At 38.6% G+C, this 19,678-nt stretch overlaps 3 protein-coding genes across 3 annotated transcripts; 1 reads left to right on the forward strand and 2 right to left on the reverse strand.

Annotated features, from left to right (window-relative positions):
• Nucleotides 1–867: 867 nt before the first annotated feature.
• Nucleotides 868–2,724, reverse strand: LOC311289621 (toll-like receptor 2). Its single transcript, XM_084407747.1, has one exon. It carries the CDS (start codon nucleotides 2,673–2,675, stop codon nucleotides 948–950), a length of 1,728 nt encoding a protein of 575 aa, XP_084263873.1. The 5' UTR covers nucleotides 2,676–2,724; the 3' UTR covers nucleotides 868–947.
• Nucleotides 2,725–2,921: 197 nt separating this feature from the next.
• LOC311289046 (toll-like receptor 2) lies at nucleotides 2,922–4,072 on the reverse strand (the record flags this gene model as incomplete). Its single annotated transcript, XM_084406798.1, has 2 exons — nucleotides 3,930–4,072; nucleotides 2,922–3,596 (listed from the first exon to the last, which is right to left on the reverse strand). The coding sequence occupies exons 1-2, from the start codon at nucleotides 3,987–3,989 to the stop codon at nucleotides 2,922–2,924; spliced, it is 735 nt and encodes a 244-aa protein (XP_084262924.1). The 5' UTR covers nucleotides 3,990–4,072.
• A 2,942-nt stretch (nucleotides 4,073–7,014) lies between these two features.
• Nucleotides 7,015–17,782, forward strand: mkrn1 (makorin, ring finger protein, 1). The gene is made up of 8 exons (XM_084407748.1): nucleotides 7,015–7,170; nucleotides 7,966–8,094; nucleotides 11,989–12,200; nucleotides 15,165–15,385; nucleotides 15,469–15,683; nucleotides 15,871–15,981; nucleotides 16,284–16,428; nucleotides 16,534–17,782. The coding sequence occupies exons 1-8, from the start codon at nucleotides 7,097–7,099 to the stop codon at nucleotides 16,744–16,746; spliced, it is 1,320 nt and encodes a 439-aa protein (XP_084263874.1). The 5' UTR covers nucleotides 7,015–7,096; the 3' UTR covers nucleotides 16,747–17,782.
• The last annotated feature ends 1,896 nt before the right edge of the window (nucleotides 17,783–19,678 follow it).

Consider the following 19,678-nt stretch of genomic DNA (forward strand, 5'->3'; position numbering starts at 1 on the left):
TTTAAATAGTATACATTTGCAAAATGCATTAATTGTGATGTTTGCAGGCAAATAATAATAAAAAAAAATAGTAATAGCCTAATAGCCTATATATATTTTACATGACCTATTTTGTTGTTGTTTTTTTAATGCATTGATGTTTCAGTGTTGTTTTACTGTTTAACTCTGCTGCTTTATTGGAGCAAGTTGTCACACGTGAAGAACATTGCAATATTTGTTTGCAAATAAAATGGATTCATATTTATGCATTACCTTTCACACCTTTCTTGTTTCATGAACTATGTTTCATAATTGTTTTACTGAATAATGTTGCTGCTTTGTCAGAGCAAAATCGCACGTTTAAAATGTTATACATTTGCAACATTTGTTGCAAATAAAAATAATTTGTTTGCACACTTTTGTTGTTTTATTAATTGTTGTTTCAAAATGGTCAGTTATATGTGCATACATTGACTATACATAAAACTGTTCAACCCCCCCAAATAATAATACAAATAATAACAATAACTGTGTAAATATATACATTAATGTATATATTTACAGTTATTGTTATTATTTGGGGGTTTTGAACAGTTTTATATATATATATATATATATATATATATAATTACTGGTGAAATATTTAGTTCAGTCCACATTTAAAGGATTAGTATTACAAACTTGCAAATCATTGTCCTTTAAAATACAAGTCTGTACCATTTCTGAAGTTCAACAGTAGGTGGAGACACAGGCCAAGACTTTTAGAAGAATACATTTCATGTAGTACACATTATCTGGAGTGGCTATCCGAGTCTAAAAAGAGAACACATTAATAGTTTAAAAAGAAATGAAAATATCCAAACGATAAATGGAATAATAGAGATTTTGTTCTGCCCTATAGGTTCATTAAAAGACAGTGAATTAAGGTTCTTTTTTTAAATCACACATTTATTCAGACAAACAGATCTTCATTCTTTAACAGGCAGCAGAGGACATATGTCAGCAATGTCTGTGGCCACGTCCTTTAAAATCTTACTCTGGTCCACGGTCTGCAGAATAGCTCTAAGGTTACACCAAAATACTCGCTGCTTGCGTTCATCTGCGGGCCACTCCAAGTATGTTTTCTGCCTTAGCAGCGTTCTTAACTTTAGAAATTTCTTGGGCAGAGAGTCTGTCGGTATGGGCTCCAAAAGAACGAAGACCAGCGAGTCATCGTTCACGCTGATGGCCCTGTGCTGGGCGAAGAACAGTTCATAGTTGCACCATTCGCTTTGCACAAAGTTTTTGGACAGGATGAAGAGGCTCTTGTAGCTGTCCTCCACACACTGGATTATATTGTCCACAATCCACTTCCCAGGTTCAAAATCTCTCTCATGGACGCAAAGAGACAGGCCTGACCTTTCTAATGCAGGTACTAGCTGAGAGCCCACCCAGACTGAGTCATGTTGGCTGTAGGAAATGAAGGCATGGTAGCGGAAGGTGGCATTGAGCAATCGATTAGCCCTCTTGGAGCCTCTCCTCTTCATTCGTATCCACACCCAAAGCATTTTGGTGTACCAAACACCATCACAAGCATAAACAGTGACGGCCAGAGCAGCTCCTACCACAAATAACACCGGCAGAACCACAGCAGCCTGCAAGCCCGGTTGACAGGACAGCCACCCGTACTCATACGTCCCCAAACGCCTTCCGGAAAGCGATGGCGGGGTGCTGCAAGCGTAACCCAGTGGCCAATCTAGGAGAAGTGACTTATTCAACTCCGTCATGAACCAAAAGGAATCGCAATCACAGCTAAATGGATTGTGGCCGGCTTTTAAAGTCTTCAGTTTGGGAAGACCTTCCATTGTTTTCTGGCTAATAAAAGTAATTGCGTTCTGGTCAATGTGCAGGCTTACTAACGCAGGAGACTGAAAATCTGCCGGGATGACCTGTATGCTGTTAAAGCTCAAATAGAGGTGTGTTAGTCGGGGAAGCAATGACATACTATTTAAAGGAATGACACTTAAGCCTGTTTTCGAGAGGTCTATCTTCTGGAAGTATGGTGATAAGAAGCGAAACACATGATCTCCTAGATTGTTGTGGCTGAGACTCAGTTCAGTCAGGTGGGACGGCCAAAAACACGGCTTGCCTATGGAAATAGAGTTGAAACTCAAGTCGAGAGACTCTAAGAACTTCATATCATTGACGTTATTGGCAATCTCGGCGAGGTCGTTGAAACGGTTATGGCTTAGCGAGAGTTTCCTCAAGGCTGGAAACACTTTGTGAGATGAACAGCCACTCCACCAGAAGCCGCTGTCATCCAAGAGGTTGTTTGACAGATCCAAGACTTGTAGTGATTTTATGGCTGAAATTAGATTACATGGTAGAATATTCATTCCAGTACCAGAGAATTTCAGGTAGGTTAGTTGGTTGATTAGTTCCACGCTCGTGTTAATAGTGGGGTAGCGGTACTGATGGTGATGCACACCATCGAGTACGAACGCTCGTAGATTCATGGTGTGATTCTGCTTCGGTAGCTGGAAGCCATCAGGAGTGTCCTCATTGTATGTGATGTTTAAAAACGCAATTTCCTCAAAAGATGATTTCCAAACATTTTTGAACAGTTTGACCATCACAGAGCTGTTTATCCAGGTGTCTACAATGCCTAAGTTACTGAGGACACGCAAATCTTTAAAAGCATCAAATGGGTCAGTCATTATGCTACACTGGTCTGGAAATAACTTAATGAGCTGAATTTTTTTTGTTTGGGTTCACTGTAAAAAATTTGTAACACTCCCAAATCAAAAATTTCAATTGACCGATAACATCTAAATTTTTCAATTGGCCCAAGTGAAATTCTGTAAATTCTAAAATTAAATGTACAGATTTTCACTTGGGCCAATTGAAAAATTTAGATGTTATCGGTCAATTGAAATTTTTGATTTGGGAGTGTTACAAATTTTTTACAGTGTTTGATCAAAATCTATAATCATGTCTTTGAAAATGTCAAACCGTTGACAAAAAGTCACTTTCAGAATGACTTCCTGTAATGATTTGAGTTGCGAAAAAACGCCCTTTTCATAGTTTCTCAATTCCGTTCTATCTCCAAATATGATTTTTTTCAAACGGATGTTTTGAAGAGGAACAAAGTCTTCCACTTTAACAGAAGTAGCAACTGGACTACCAATCGCAAGGATGGAAAGGTAATTTAAGTTACCAAATGAGTGTGGAAGCCCATAGTTGGGATATGGATTTCTGGAAAGGTCTAGGATCCTTAGCTGGGGCAAATACAAATTTGGAATGCTGGTCAGATGGTTGTAGGAGATGTTCAGAACTTTGATTTCAGAGTTGCTGCTGAAGGCATCAGGCGAGATGTGTTGAAGTCCACAGTGTGTGATTTTCAGGAAGCAGAGATGGGTTAAACCAGACAGGTCACCATGAACAATGCTGGTGATGTTGTTGTGCGACACATCTAAGTACTCTATGTTGTTTGATAAATGTGATGGTATCCTTGTTAGATTACTATTGGAAAGATCTTTTGTGTGCTCAGTGGAACAATATCCGAAATGTTCACCATGTGCTTTAAACGGAAGAACTAGAGATATGAGATAACAACAGGCCAGACGGCGGCAGACATCCTGTGAAAATAAAAATATTTATGTGTTACATTTTAAATAATATTCATGGATTAATGAAATTTGCATAGATTTATTTTGTTAGATGTGTAACTGAATGAACATACACACACAAACACACAATAATAGAATAGAATAAAATATAATTACATTAAGTAGCCTATAAAATATTTGAAAAAAGTACATAATAAAAATAAAATGCAATAATATAATAAAATATTTTACAATTTCCTTGTTTTTGAGATGTACTTATTTTTACATATAACACCACTAAAATATTAAATGACTATTAAACATATGCTTTGACAAGAAACAAATGAATAAATGGTAATTTACCTTTGATATGAAATGTGAAAATGAGTCAATAAAGAATTTTATGATTTTCCTTCTGTCCATTTACAGCTTGATCTCTGCTGTGCGCATTATTATATGGCTTTATAAAGACACTCTTGCACATGGTATTAACCACAAAAAAAAATGACACAATGGCATTTTCCTCAGTACTTCAACTTCTCTAAATGCACAATAATGAACTTCACAAATGCCCAGAGGAAAAACCTTATTTGGGTGCAATAGAGTGCAATAATCACATATGCTTGCAAACATGAAGTAAAATGTAATATTTAATGGCAGTACTGTTACGTGTTTAACTGCATTACACAAGAAGCTAAGTACTGGAAGTAAAAAAAGGTAGAGCTAATGCACGACTTTATTACCATTTCACGATAGAGTGAAAGACAAACAGTACAGTAAAGAGATGGATCTAAATGCAGCAATTGATTTTTATTAAACAAGACCTCAAAGGAACAAAACACTTGGAACACTCAGACTAAAAAAACATGAACCGATCAACCAGTATATTTGCGCGAGAACAGACCATGAACTGAAAGAAACAAGAGCTTAAATATCCAAACAAACTAATCAAAGAAACGATCAACGGGTGTCCAATTTAATCAATAAAAATTAAAAATTAAAAAGGAAAAAAAGTTTTTCTTCGCGTTTTTCGTGTGCTGACATCGTTATCAAACCGATCCCAGTTCACATGGATCCGCGAAAATGACTAAAACCGCTGAATTATGCATGTAGTCAGCCAGTAGTTGGCGATGTCACTTTGTAAAGAAAAACTACTTCTCTTTAGACTGAACACATTACATGCATGTGCATGACGTCACCTTTTTCACAAATTCACGTTTTTTGTGGTTTAACAGAGACAATATTGGTATCGTTTTCAAGAACTTGCACTTTGAAACCCGTTTCCAATCTTAAAGCTGTAGTTGCAACACTTTCAGTCAGTCCTCTCTAATTTTTGGTCTATTGTATCTTTTTCATATACTGTCACTGTGTATACATATACTGATTGACCAATTTGATTGAAAATGTTAATGCACAATGCACACCACAGCAATCCAGAAAAAAAATATATATTTAGGGATATAATAAAGGCAATGTCAGGGATTAGTAATGAGATTTTAAAAATATTTAACAGCAGTCACAATGATGATTTCAGGCGAGAAAAATAACCAGCCTTTTATTTTTTTGCGGTGACAGAGCTAGGTCAGGGAAGGGTGGAGGGACTTTCCTCACCACTGTCTTACAAGAAATATGTTCACATCTGACATGTCATGATTATGCACTTTTTTATAAATGGACTAAATAACAAAAAAGAAGTTGAATAATTTATCTCATATCTCCAAAATAAATTACGATCATTGCTCAGGCATCTTTTAGATTTTGGTAGAATCCACCTGCAACGATAAATAAAATGGTGTACTGAACAGTTATATATTAATATTATGCAGTATTATATAGTTTCGCTGTACAACTTGAGTATCTATCTTCACATTTCAAATTTATAAATGCTATTTTTTTTAAGAATAATTTAATTTCAGTATAATTCAACACATTAATGTTTTATTTTCTGAAGCACAAAGTAGTTATTGTAAGGTTTTGGCCCTCCTGATTTCCGTGACAGTCCTTTCAACTGGCACTTTCCAAGGGCGACATCCCGCACAGTCCAGCTGGTTATTACAAGTCTTTGTCTCAAAGGAGCTGCAACCAGACTGCAGATTAAATATGAATACACATTTTTTATGAGCACTGTGCTATTTTGCTAATATTACTAAAGCTCGCTGTTTTTCTGATTTCTAAGTGTTTCCGTGTATTCTAAGATTTTGAGCATTATACCAAAAAGATTGACACACGTGGTAAGTTGTCTTACCGTATCTGAGTAGAACTGACCATAGTCATTTTGACGAACACCAATAATCCCTGAGCTGAAACCTCCAAAATAATCAGAGACAAATCCTCCGCTACTCTCAAATTCATTGCGGTTATCTGAGCGCAAGCCATGCGGCACATGTTTTTCTCCATGATCACCAGAACCCCAAAAAGAATCCAGCTGTGATTCATAATTGACTTCTCAAGGGACCTTCTCAAGCAGCTGCTTATAAAGCATAACCACCACCTCAGTCTCATCATGTTTCATTTGTTTTTGGAAGTATTTTAGATGACTACATGTGTTCTAAAAACAAAAAAGCACATGATTATTAGTTACCATGAGCGAAGACACAATAACTGAGCAAATGTTACAAAGGATATGTGCACGGTTCAACTTAGTGACGGTCAATATACACAGTATGTTCAATAAGGAATAAGAGGACTTATTAAAAGACGAAATTCCAAACAAATGACTGCATTTTTCTGATGAAGGCTAGCAGCCGCAACGCGTAGGTGTAGGCCTACTTTTGCTTCTCACCATAACAATTTTAAAAGTTATAGCCATGAAGAAATAAAGGCTTTTTAAAGTTTTTTCACCAATTCGAGTGCCTTGGACTTTTTCTAATATCTTTAATTATCCCACGCAACCAAAGAGCACCGAGACTTCATACCCCATGCAGCACTCCACGCATTTATTGTTTTGAAGACTGCATTTTTCTATTTGCTTTGGGGGAAAAAATGATTATTTTCAAGAATTCCCAGCAAGAATTCACATTAGGCCTACATTATCTGTCTGCCATTTCTCCTTTCTTCCTCTTAGCTTTGTTTGAGGTCTGTAATATTTGGTAACTATAGGCACTGAGTTGTGGCCTTTAAACTCTCTATAAAGTTTTAAGCTGGAGTGGTGACTGGTTGATTGACATAAAAACAAGGGAAAGTAATGTCTAATTCTGCCTGCTTTTCAAAGCCATTGGAAAAATCAATCAGTGGCTACCTAAGCAATTGATGATATCACTTTATAGTGATATTAGCCTGGAGATTACACACACGCGGGGTGGGGGGGTCATGCTACCTTAATTAGTTACAGCCACGAGTTGGAATGTTTTTAGAAAAGCACCTGACTCGTGCCATGTCTTCGTTTTTCCGAAAACACCCGATTGAAATGCGGCTTTTGTATTCCGAAAACACTCGATCACATAAGGCGCCTTCGGTTTTCCGAAAATGTCCGAGCGCAGAGCGGCCGCTCTCCGGAAGATCCGGGTGCTGGGGCTTCAACATAAACAGCAATGGCGGAGGCAGCGGCAGCGTCAACAGCGGCTCCAGCAGTTATCGGAGGCTGGACGAAGCACGTACCCTGCAGGTTAGTGGAGATCCGCCGAGGAACGCGGTTATTGCAACATTTAACGGTCACAAATATAAAACGCAAACGCCTGTGTGTGTGTCGATGTTGAGGCATCGGATAGCGTTGCTGTCTTTGTGCTGAACTGGATGAGTGTGTGTTTGTTGTTGTAGCACACCGATCAGCGATCAGTCCGACAGCGGTTGCTATTTGCGGTCCTTTCTTCCTCTCTCTCTGTGTGTGTTTATCTATGAAACATCCGTGTTTGTGCAGAAAACAACACGGCACTGCATCAGCCACATACGGCAGTCAGTTTGACAGTAAAGAGTTTTCAAGGAAGCCATTAAAATCCTTGAGTTTAACCGTCTGGGCAGCAGCCAATGTGTCAGTGTCAGCTTTGATGATTTATGTATATGAATTCACTTGTCAGGCTTTATTCTAGTCTAGTCATGACTGTACAAAATAACCTATTTTTTAACCCACAAATCTAATGGCATCAAATGCAAGAGAGATTTCAAACACGAGTGATATGTAGTGTTTACATTAGCACTGTTGTCAAATGTAACATGCAAATACGAAGGGTTATTTGGGTCATGCTGTTTATTATTCAGTAAATGACGTGGGCTGTGCATATTGCATCTTAGTCATATTATAGGCTCCGTTGCTTATTGGCATGACATATTGATTATTTTATGTTGTATATCAGCCTTTGTTCGTGCCTTCAGATGTGCAAAAGCCTAAAGTGGAGTCTGTGTGAGTGTTGTCATATGGCTCTAGTTTTTTGACCCGTCTTAAAAAAAACATCTTCATTTATAGGTATTTCATGCACGGCCTTTGCAAAGAGGGCGACAACTGTCGATATTTACACGACCTCAGTAGCTGCAAGCCAACCATGATCTGCAAGTTCTTTCAAAAGGGATCCTGTGCTTTTGGGGACCGTTGCAGGTAAGAGACATAATGATGCAAAGTATTGCATTTGAGTAGATCCTCAAAATGTGCTGAACAGAACAACCGCTCTCTTTCACGACAAGATCTGGGCAGATGTTACATAACTTCAGAGGTAATGTAATCTGTATTTCTGTGTTCAGGGTCTGTAACACATGTATTAGACGTAAGGAAGGCTTCTGAGAAGTGTTGTGTGTTGCTTCATTACATGTCCGTGACATCCGAGAAGCAGAATTTTCTGTAAACAAGTTGTTGAGTTTGTCACTTCCTTAAAGGGGGTAGTTCACCCAAAATTAATATTCTTTGATAATTTATTCATTCCTATACCTCTACGAGATTCGTTTTGTTTTGGCCTGAACTGTGTCTTTAGGAGATGATGTGTAAAAGTAGCTCTTAAAGGTCAAGTTGTGTTTGCATTTATAGCATTTGTTTTGCATTAATGATGGCGTTTATATATCTAAAGATTAAAAATGGCCTACAAACGGGCCATTTGCATTTGTGTTGCAGTCATGCTGTCTATAGATATATAAAAACCAACACTAATGTTACACAAATGCAAATGGTCTGTCTGTGGGCCATTTCTTTTAGAGTGCACTTGCCATCTAAAGGTATATAAATGGCAACAAGTGCATATAAACAGACCACCTTTGGCCAATGCAGTGCAAAGGCGCCCGAAGAAGTGTAAAAATTAGCCTGCGAGCCAGACAGTGCAGACAATGTTTGTCTCATATCTGTCTGCGGTCAAGTGTATCCCCATAGTAACTGCTGCCCCCACTATGGCACTATGGGAATGTCTTTGTTTGCCGAGGCTGTTCTATGACAGCATCACATCTGATCGAGAGCTCTCCTTGAGAGGACTGTTTCCTGTGGTTTCAGGGTCTTGAGCTTAAATATCTGATGTCTGGAGTCTAGATTGATGTCTGACAGAGTTGTATTGTCAGCGTTGAGATTATCTTGGGGAGGCGCAGTGATGCTTTTGTCCCCATATGGGGTTTACCGCATTATTGTTCCTGTGTTTATTCCGAGGGAGGGAGGGTGTCCAGCTTTCATTAAGTGTGCGTAGAAAGGGCCTCAATGTATGCTTCATTATGGATGGATTCTCTTTGCTGCTTTGTGTCTATCTCTGTCTCTTGGCTTTCTCCTTCCATGTGCCCTCCCCCCCACCACCTCCACCAATCTGGGGCCCAAATAGAGCAGCGCAATGCACACTGCATGGCAATTACATAACCCTAGTGTGTTAACATGCATCTCTCTCTCTCTCTCTCTCTCTCTCTCTCTCTCTCTCTCTCTCTCTCTCTCTCTCTCTCTCTCTCTCTCTCTCTCTCCTTCTGCTGCTGTTGCTACCGCCGTCAGGTTCATTCGGTTCATGCTGCCATTCTGCAGTAGCCACTTGTGCTTCCACCGCTGTGTCGTTTATTTCTGCGACCCCCACCCCCACATATATAGGCCGACACACGCGCACAAACCGGGCTAGAATAGGGCTGAACGACCCAAGAGGTTTGAGGATGGAGGGGTCTCTGGATGCTTAAGGAAAGCATTGAAGCGTATTTTGTCGGGGAATAATGAGACAAATAACGGTCAGATGCTAAACTATATGATATGACAATTAGATCAGGCTTGTTAGCTATTGTAAATAATACTATGCTTTGAATCCACACATTCACATTAAACTGTTTTTGTTGTACAGTTATTTAAGTCTATCTATCTATCTATCTATCTATAACAATCATTGCACATGAAAACTAAGCTCTTCCTTACAAACAATTATATTGTCTGAAACATGACTTGAACTGATAAGAACCGATAAGAATGTAAATGCGTACCTTGAAATGCAATGTTAGTCGCTTCTCGCTTTGGATAAAAGCGTCTGCCAAATGCATAAATGTGAATGTAAATGACTTAAGATGCAAACAACACTACATTAAAACCTGTACTTGTACACTAATAAGGATGGGTAACAATTAGTAAGGCTGACTACTAGGGCTGGGCAAAAAAATCGATTTTTCGATTAATCGTTTTTTAAAATGTGGTCGATTCAAAATCGATTCTCAAACGCCAAGAATCGATTTTTTTCCATGTTTATTTAATCTATTAACGTATACCCAAGTAGTTTTCCTCCACTGTTCATAGGCTTGCAAACTCCATTTTATAGCTAATGCTGTGAGATTTTATGTTAGTTTTATCTAAATCATAAAATAACCTCAACTAGTGCTGAACGTTTAATCATATCGCAATCGCGATGTCAAGCCTATAAGCAATTAGGCTATATGGCGCAAAATGCTGCGATTTTATATGAAATAAACAAATTTTGGCTTTTAACACAATTAATGCAGCATCTGTTAATTTTTTGTCATCCTTTGGCTAGTGTTACATGTATTCATGTAACACTAGATCTTATTCATGCAAACGCTTTAAACCATTCATGCGCGACAAGACAAAAAAGAGCTCGCTGCCTGTGAATGTCCTGACTGTGACAGAAAAACTTGCGATGATATCGTGCGTGCGCACAAGACAGCCCAGAATAGAGTTATCTTTCGCGCTTGAACGAACAATAACACACACAATTATGCCAAAATGTCTTTTTGTTGAGTATTTTCATAACATAAGAGCAGTCTTATGATGAACGTGAAGAGTTATGACTCTTGAGAGAACGAGGCGTCTCTGAGAACAGCGGCTGGTCTTAAAGGGACAGTACACAGTAGCCACTAATTATCTCTGCCGTTAAAGTTAATCAAAGAACAAAGGGAACAGACAAAAACACTCACTGCTCTTGACTAAAGAACTTTTGTAACTTTGATTAGTCAATATATAATTTATAATTAATGCACCGCAGACTGTTATATAACTTCATTCAATTTCTGTATATGGCCTTGCTGTTAGACAGAAAGGGCACAGATAAAAATGATATGCAATGTTTTTATATGGGTTTATGTGAGGATTGTTAACCTGTTTGATAAAGACATGCGACTGTTCTGACTTGTCCAATTTTCAGCATCAATTTTTCATCTTGCATCAAAATCCTGTCTATTCATTGAATTTGAAATATAGAGTTGGGTTCTGTTTTAATTGTACCCAATTGTACCTAAAATAAAAAAGAGTTTAATATACAGGTTTGTAGCTCTTAATTTATTTTTATTAAACACTTGAAAACTTATGTTCACTTTTCTTTTCTTTTTCTTTTTTTAATAAATATAGGATTTGTATTAAATATTCATTGAGTCGAATCGAAATCTAATTTACAATCAAAATCGAATCGATAATCGGAATCGAAAATCGAATCGAGAATCGAAATCGAATCGAATTGAGAGCTTGTGAATCGAAATCGAATCGAATTGTAACATCTGAATCGATACCCAGCCCTACTGACTACTAGTTTACCCAGTCCGTCCCCCCCCCACCCCACATTTTGTTTTAATTAGCATGCCTGTAGACACTGTCAAACCCACTCACAGATGTTACATCTTTAAATGAATCATTTCTGTAAGTGGCTAACTGCATTATAAGTGTGAACAAGACATGTACTCACCATGGTAACCACACAAACGTCAAGTTTGTGACCATATCACCTTATCATCTCAATATCATAATATCATCTAAAAAACAAACTAGCTGCTTAATGATTATAATGTGCTAAAGCCTGTCTGAATACTTTGATTACATTTTTAATTTAAGGTTTAATTCCCCAACACTCACTTGGGTATTAATACTAGTAAAACTGTAATAACACTTCCTAACTATTACAAACCACAGAGAGCAAGTTTTGCAAAACTAATTTCTAGAAGCTCTCACTTCAGATACACTACTTGGGTCCAGGGGTGCATTGCACTGCATGGCCTACCTAGAGTACCAGTCTACGCATTACTGTATTTTCATTAAATTTGCATTGTGCCCCAGGTATGAACATACCAAACCTGCCAAGCAAGACGAAGTCCCTAGTTCTAAGCCGTCGGTGCCGCTGACCGCTGCTCCCCTTGCTGGCACTCCTGATCCCGTTTCTGATGGGCCAGGTGGCACGAGCGACGCCCAGGAGAAGCCCCAAGGCTCGGGGGCAGTGGACTGGGTCAATGCTGCCGAGTTCGTGCCAGGGCAGCCCTACTGTGGGAGGGGTGAGTGTAGCAGGGAAAGATGTTCAGTTGTTACTGCCAAGACAATCTGTGAAAACACGGTGCCAGCAGATAAGCAAAGCATTCGGAGTACAATATAAAAGTTTTTCATTTTACAATAATGCTTTTATATTAGTTTGCTTGACGAATGCCTTGGTTTGTAATAACAATGCTATCACTGTGGCAAGCTTCTTCATTTCTGTATACACGAACCACAGGATCCGAATCTCGCTTCCTGGAAAATAAATTAGACAAAGCGTATCTGGATTCTCTTACTCTGATTCTTTGACAATCAGATTAGGCTTGAAGTAGATACTTTACAATACGTGTTTGTAAATAATGCAGTAATTGATTGGTAAAACTTAGCAGGTTCAGATCCACATTTCATGAAATAACAATGAACAGCAATTGTACAGTATTTATTAAACTATTGTTGATATAAGTCCTATTTGTTAATGAAGTAGGAACTAATGTTAACTTATACTGTTTGGAAGTTAAATGTATTAGTGTGTCGAAATTAACATTAACCAAGATTAACAAATACTGTAAAAGTATTGTTTATTGTTAGTTCATGATACAGAATGCATTAACTTTTAAAGGGATAGTTCACTTTGAAATTAATTTTTGATATGTTTTAGCTTACCTCAAGGGCATCCAAGATGTAGGTGTCTTTGTTTCCGCAGTAGTTTCAATTTTTATATTTTTAGGTCAAACCGTTCTTGTCTGTCAGTCTTATAATGCAGGTCTATGGTCACTGTCTCAAAACACAAGCACAGAGTCCAAATTAAAACAATTCCCCATCGTCCAAATGAAACAATTCCCCATCATAAGTACACATTGATGGCCTAAGACACGAAACGAGCGGTTTGTGTGAGAAAACGAACAGTATTTATATCGTTATTATCTCTTGAAAACAGCACACGTCCAAATGATCTGACGGCGCGGGCGGGTATAGATATATACATAGATGTCGCCTTGGCTACGGTTTCGTTCCAATGAACTGCAGTAGTGAAGGCGACATCTAGTGTATATACCCAGCGGGCATATAAATACTGTTCGTTTTCTCACACAAACCGCTCGTTTCGTGTCTTAGGCCATCAATGTGTACTTATGATGGGGAATTGTTTCATTTGGACAATGGGGAATTGTTTTAATTTGGACTCTGTGCTTGTGTTTTGAGCCAGTGACCATCGACATGCATTATATGACTGACAGACAAGAACGGTTTGACCTAAAAATATCAAAATTGAAACTACTGCGGAATCAAAGACACCTACATCTTGGATGCCCTTGAGGTAAGCTAAAACATATCAAAAATTAATTTCAAAGTGAACTATCCCTTTAATAACTAATTTAACCTTATTTTAAAGTGTTACCAATTAATTTTTACCATGGTATTTACACTTGCATGCCTGGCAAGCACTTTTATCCAAAGCGAGTACATTCAAGCTACACATTTTATCAGCATGTGCATTGACTGGGTATCTGGGATTAAATCTTGCTTTGGCTATTAAAGGCAGGGTAGGTAGGATTTATTAAAAATTAAAGATCCAAATTTGTTAAACCTTTCTATATATATCAATACATAATTAAAATGTAAGAACTCTGAAAAAAAGAGTATAAAAATCAAGTGACTCTAGACCGTTTAATCTGTATTAAACACAGCTCATTATTTCGATTCGGGACGAATCAAAGGATTGGCTTAGGCGACTGTCACTCTCTCGCAACCATGGCAACCACCCTTTTGCCACACAGCACCTGCCCACTTGCGCGCGACCGTTTGATTTGAGGAGTGCGAGAGGCACGGAACCTGATCACACCTCCGTCCAGTAGATGGCGGTAATGCACTATGTTTGCAAGCTGCCAATAAAATCTATCGAAGAAGAAGAAGGCACTGAACCTAGGAATACCAAAACAATGGCAGAGAAAGAGCAATCTAAATTTACAGTACCGGCATATGCAGTTAGTGAAGGCAAACCAGGCAAAAAAATGCCCCTTCCCCTCCGCTTGTCTCAGGTAAATAATGCGTCCTCTAGCTCAGCGGTCGGAGTCGCGCGTTCATGTGTTTTGGGGGCGTGGCTTTGGAAGAAGCACAGAAATGAGGGGGTGGAGTGAATGGAAATAATGAGATGTCTTTAAAACAGTCGTGAGAGGTCTACAGACACTCGATTTTGATACTTTCTTTTTCAGAGTACTTACATTTTAATTATGTATTGATATGTACATAAAGTTTAAACAAATTTGAAAAATAAAATTTTTAGACCATTTCTACCTACCCTGCCTTTAACTTAAATAAAATATGTTGAAGTGCTAAAATGACTAAAACTGAAATAAAAATAAATGAAAGCTGAATAGAACTATTTAAAATACAAACCTACTAAAAATGACAAAAGCACATAACAAAATGACTAAAAACATACGAATAAAAGCCAATTCAAAGTATAAATAAATACTATAATAGTATATAAATGATACTAAAATAACACTGCCATGCAGTAATGTAGCCCTTTAGCCCCACTGCAGGCCAGTGGCCAAAGGTGTGCATTTATCGCCATTTTATGATGCAGCTCATACAACCAGAACTAGCTGTTTTATGATGCAGCATGAATACTCGGCCCCTTGCTAAGCTTGGACTGACCCGGCATACACAGCCGATCTCAGGCTGTGCTCCACCAGTGCGCTCTCTTGTTCTTGCTGGCCCAAACTCACTTACATTCATCATAAAGAGTGGCTTCATCAGCAAAGAGCTGAAGGAACAGTGCTGTTTCTTTCCTAGTCTTTGGGTGGCAGCCAAAACTCTTACATTCAGGCAAGCAGGTGCTGTGATAGACCACAATACAAAACGGGTCTTTGGGTTGACAAAAGGTTTCTTCAACCCACACCGATATACGTTGTTGTTTTTCTATTCCTATCTCAGGAACTTGGTTGCTAAACCTTAAAATCGTTCCTTTTTTGTTCCTCCTGCAGCTGAACCAGTGCTGTTTGAGGGGCCTGGTCCTCTTATCGAAGAGGAATATGAGAAAGATCAAGCTAACAAAGAAATGAAGAAACAGCTTTGCCCGTACGCCGCCGTTGGCGAATGTCGCTACGGCCTCAACTGCGCCTACCTCCACGGCGACGTGTGCGACATGTGTGGCCTACAGGTTCTACACCCTTCAGACACTTCCCAGCGCTCGCAACACATCAAGGTGAGTAGTGGATTGACATTCTGTTTTCATCCTCCTTTTGTTTTCTGAGATTTTAGAGTAAAATCTCCTTCTGTTAACGGCAGGCCTGCATCGAGGCTCACGAGAAGGACATGGAAATCTCATTTGCCATCCAGCGTAGTAAGGACATGATGTGTGGCGTGTGCATGGAGGTGGTGTTCGAGAAAACCAACCCCAGCGAACGGCGTTTTGGCATCCTCTCCAACTGCAGCCACTGCTACTGCCTCAAGTGCATCAGGAAATGGCGGAGCGCCAAGCAGTTCGAGAGCAAAATCATAAAGTAAGACCGTCCTTAAGATGATTAAACGTGTATTAAGTTGTATAGGATTCTAGGGAGGTGATCTTAAATCTTTTGTAATCTTACGGTTATTATCGCTAATTGTAATTGTCCACCTCTTCTTTTAAAGATCAGTACTGGTGTAAAAGGGAGAATCAAATTTATGTTAAATGAATATGTTCTCCGTCAGGTCCTGCCCAGAGTGTCGAATCACATCGAACTTTGTCATACCAAGCGAATACTGGGTGGAGGACAAGGATGAGAAGCAGCAACTCATTCAGAAGTACAAGGATGGCATGGGGTACATGCTTCTGAATTTTACATTTCTGATACAAGTTTCCTGCTTTAAATAATAGTTCCTCCCAATCCCAATCCATGATCAATCCAAGAAGCGTTTGACTTCAATGGTGTTAATTTTTGAAGTCCATACAGATTTTGTAGTCCTTTAGTTGAGAGTAACATTAAAGTGAGTAAATGACAGAATTGTAATTTTTGGCTGATGTGTCATTTTACCCGAAGCATTGTTGTAAAAAACATTGCAGTTCTGTTGGGTTTTGTGATCCATTTGTTTAGCTAATTAGTTTTATCCATATTCGCACCCAGGAGTAAATCTTGCCGATATTTCGATGAAGGCCGTGGGACCTGTCCGTTTGGAGCCAACTGCTTTTACAAACATGCTTTTCCTGATGGCCGTCTGGAAGAGCCTCAACCCCAGAGGAGACAGACCGGCTCCAATGGAAGAAACCGGGTAAAGCTTCTACTGAAGTCAAATTTCGTTTCGGCTTGGCTAAAAGCATATCGAATTTACTTAATGACGTGCAACAAATTCGCATTATTGAAATCTGTATTGCAGAGCTCCAGACGGACGCCACTCTGGGATCTTTTTGACGAGCGGGAGAACAGCGACTCCTTCGACAACGAAGACGAGGAGATGGTGACGTTCGAGCTCAGCGAGATGCTCCTCATGCTTCTGGCTGCCGGAACCGACGATGACGTCACCGACTCCGAAGATGAGTGGGACTTGTTCCACGAAGAGCTGGACGATTACTATGAGCTGTACCTATAGCAGGGCTCCCTCCATCCTTCGCTAACTCCCTCCTACTAACCCTGGTCCCAATTTACTCTACTTCTATCCCTGTTAGAAACTAGACAGGACTGTCTTGTGTGACTGATGGGCAGTAGCGTCTTTTTTCCCCTGTGTTGTGGCAGTGCCTTTCAGCAGGCCATTAAAAACAATGAATTCATTTCAAATACAATAAATGAATATAAAACACACGTCAAAAGACAAAAAAATAGCTCTTGTGCTAAAATATTTTCTAGAAAGCCTTCTCCATTCTGTGAGTCTGTTCATGTCTGGTTAATGTACTAGAATAAGTATAAAGAGCAAAAACAAAAGTAATTTAAAAAATTGCAAGAAAGGACACTAAGTTATATATGAAATTGGAAAGATATAGCTCACGGACCTTGCCCGAGTTTATCTCGGGTGTGGGTTTGACATGTTTATCATTGACTGTGAGGATACAGCAACGGTGTATGACTTCAGTAACTGGTGGCTGTTAATGCTTCTGATATTTTTGAAATATCTCTCTTCTCATGCACTGATTCTGAATGGGTGGGAGGTGGTGGTGGCGGTGAGCTTCCTGGATTTCACAAATGCACTCGTCAACGTTCACGCGGACAACTCGTAACATTTATCCTTATGTAATGTCCTTTTGTTTCCCTCTATTAAATTATCCACTGAGATTTTTTTTGTACCTGTTATTAAGCTGTACCTGATTAGCTGTGGTATCCCATGGGAAGTCCCTATGAACTGAGTGTGCCGAAATTTTGTGAATCTGGACTCCCAAATGCCGACTTAAATGCATTCAAATATGAAGCTGAATGTTCATCAGTTTAACTGTCTATTAATTGTAAATCTGTTTTGCTTCAGTGAGTATTGCATATTAAGCTCAGCTGGCAGTAGTCAAACCACAAACACCTAATTGTTATTCGGTTCTTGTCGAACTTGGTTGATATGCATATGTTTATACAGAAATGTGCTTGTTTTCTATGGTTCAGAACCATCCAATGTAACTTGAAATTAAAGTTTATTATCAAAGTATTATTTTTCTGTGGATTTTTATTTGAATTGTATCACTGATGGTTTGTAGTTAAAATCAGGTGGTGTTTGGTAAATGAGACTAGACTGCTATCACAGCATGTAATTTAGCAGTTATGCTCTGGGCTTATTGAAAGTTGAATATGGGTTAAAGTTGTCTTTGTTCTGGTCTAAAGTATATTCTAAAATGGTGTTATTTTTGGTAAATTAATGATATACCTATAACAACCTTTTAGGAACAGATGGTTTAAATCTTAACTTAAAGGTTGTATCAGCGATTTCAGGCCCAAACATAAATGATCACATTCATCTAATTTTTTTGACGGCCTGCTTATGGGGCGGGCAGCTAGCGGATCGTTAGGAAAGATTAGATGAATGTGATCACTTATGTTTGGGCCTGAAATCACTGATACAACCTTTAAAGCTGCAGTCCGTAGTTTTTTCTCTTTGTCGCCATCTCTGTTCGAAATCTGCAATTGCAGTTATTCGCGGAATTATCAACTTTACGTGGGTTGTGCCTCGGCACGGCACAGCGCGGATGAATCCAATGTTTTGAGGAGAATGTGCAGCTGTCAGTCATCGCGCCGGTGTGGATACTGTCATTCAGAATCACAGATTCTACTTTTTGGAAGTATGACCAACATAATAATTTTCACCGGAAAATGTCATCTGAACAAGTAAGTAACATCCACTTTTGTTCTGACCAACTAAGGGGAAAAAAGCATTGCAGTAAATCGCGCTGATTAAATCTAACGATCGCTTATCATATCACGTCAAACCGTGCAAATTATACTTTGTTCTCAAATTGTTAATGTTAACAACATCAGCATTGCGTGACTACATTTTAATGACCTTCCGATATATATCCTTGTTTTCGCATGGGCCCGGTTGCAGTCTCTTCTTTTCTGTAGCCACTCCGAAGTCTTTTGCATTTTACAACGGGTGAATCTCCAGTTGTCACTGGTGATTGTTGTTTGAACCTTTCTGGATCCAGCTTTAAATTGATAAGTTTAATTATATCAAGTGCTGTGAGAAAAGGCTATAAATCTCCACCTCCAACATCCTCACACTCATAGCCTACTAGCCAAGACACCTTCTTTATGTGTACAGATGTGACGTAATGACGCAAAGACATGGTCGAATTTCCCACGGAAATCCACCAGTACCACTGGAATTAAAAACATTATTACAAGCTTACCGTTTTGAATCGAGCTAAGGCATGTAGATAGTTTTGAACACTGGCTGGTTATGTACTTGCTCAATTTATTTTGGATAATTTTTAACTAAAAAAAAATATGGACTGTAGCTTTAATTTTCAAAGAAAATCAGCAATAAGAATACAGCCTATGCCCTATACATAATTTAACTAAAGCTACAGCATTTTTTTAACATGAAACAATGCTCTGACTCTCCCACATTAATAACTCAGATAAATAATGGATAAATGATAAAATTCATACAAGGCTTCTGATGTCCTACATCAGGCTTCTGTGAGTGATCATGCTTGAATGCACATCACATCATCAGACAAATGGAAAAAATTAAATGTTAATGAACAATGACTGTTATGAAAGAACCGCTTTGGAGAGGCCATTTGCATTTTACTTATTTTGCATTTTTATGGAAGCTGCTTTGTGAAAAAGCACATCATACATATATCATCAACATTATCCTTAGTTTATCTACATTATCTTTTCCAAAACAAATCAAATCAAAATAATTTTTATTCAGGGAATGCCCCTTTTTCATAGATTATCAGCATTATTAACATTAATTTTAATGAAATATTGTTTCACCATGTTTTCACCAAGTATATTGTGCATTAGCAAAAATAAAATGATAAAAATGACAATTAATACATCTTGCACCTCTTGATGGAAATAACATCAAAACATTCATT

Source organism: Rutilus rutilus (genome assembly GCF_951802725.1).
Source record: "Rutilus rutilus genome assembly, chromosome: 4".
Lineage (NCBI taxonomy): Eukaryota > Metazoa > Chordata > Actinopteri > Cypriniformes > Leuciscidae > Rutilus > Rutilus rutilus.

Bases quoted from the DNA above. Each gene is read 5' to 3' on its own strand.
- mkrn1 (XM_084407748.1), top strand. From the start codon at position 7,097: ATGGCGGAGGCAGCGGCAGCGTCAACAGCGGCTCCAGCAGTTATCGGA. The intron at 8,095-11,988 runs GTAAGAGACATA...ATTGTGCCCCAG, and splicing joins GCTTTTGGGGACCGTTGCAG to GTATGAACATACCAAACCTG. The intron at 15,386-15,468 runs GTGAGTAGTGGA...TGTTAACGGCAG, and splicing joins AGCGCTCGCAACACATCAAG to GCCTGCATCGAGGCTCACGA.
- LOC311289621 (XM_084407747.1), bottom strand. From the start codon at position 2,675: ATGACTGACCCATTTGATGCTTTTAAAGATTTGCGTGTCCTCAGTAAC.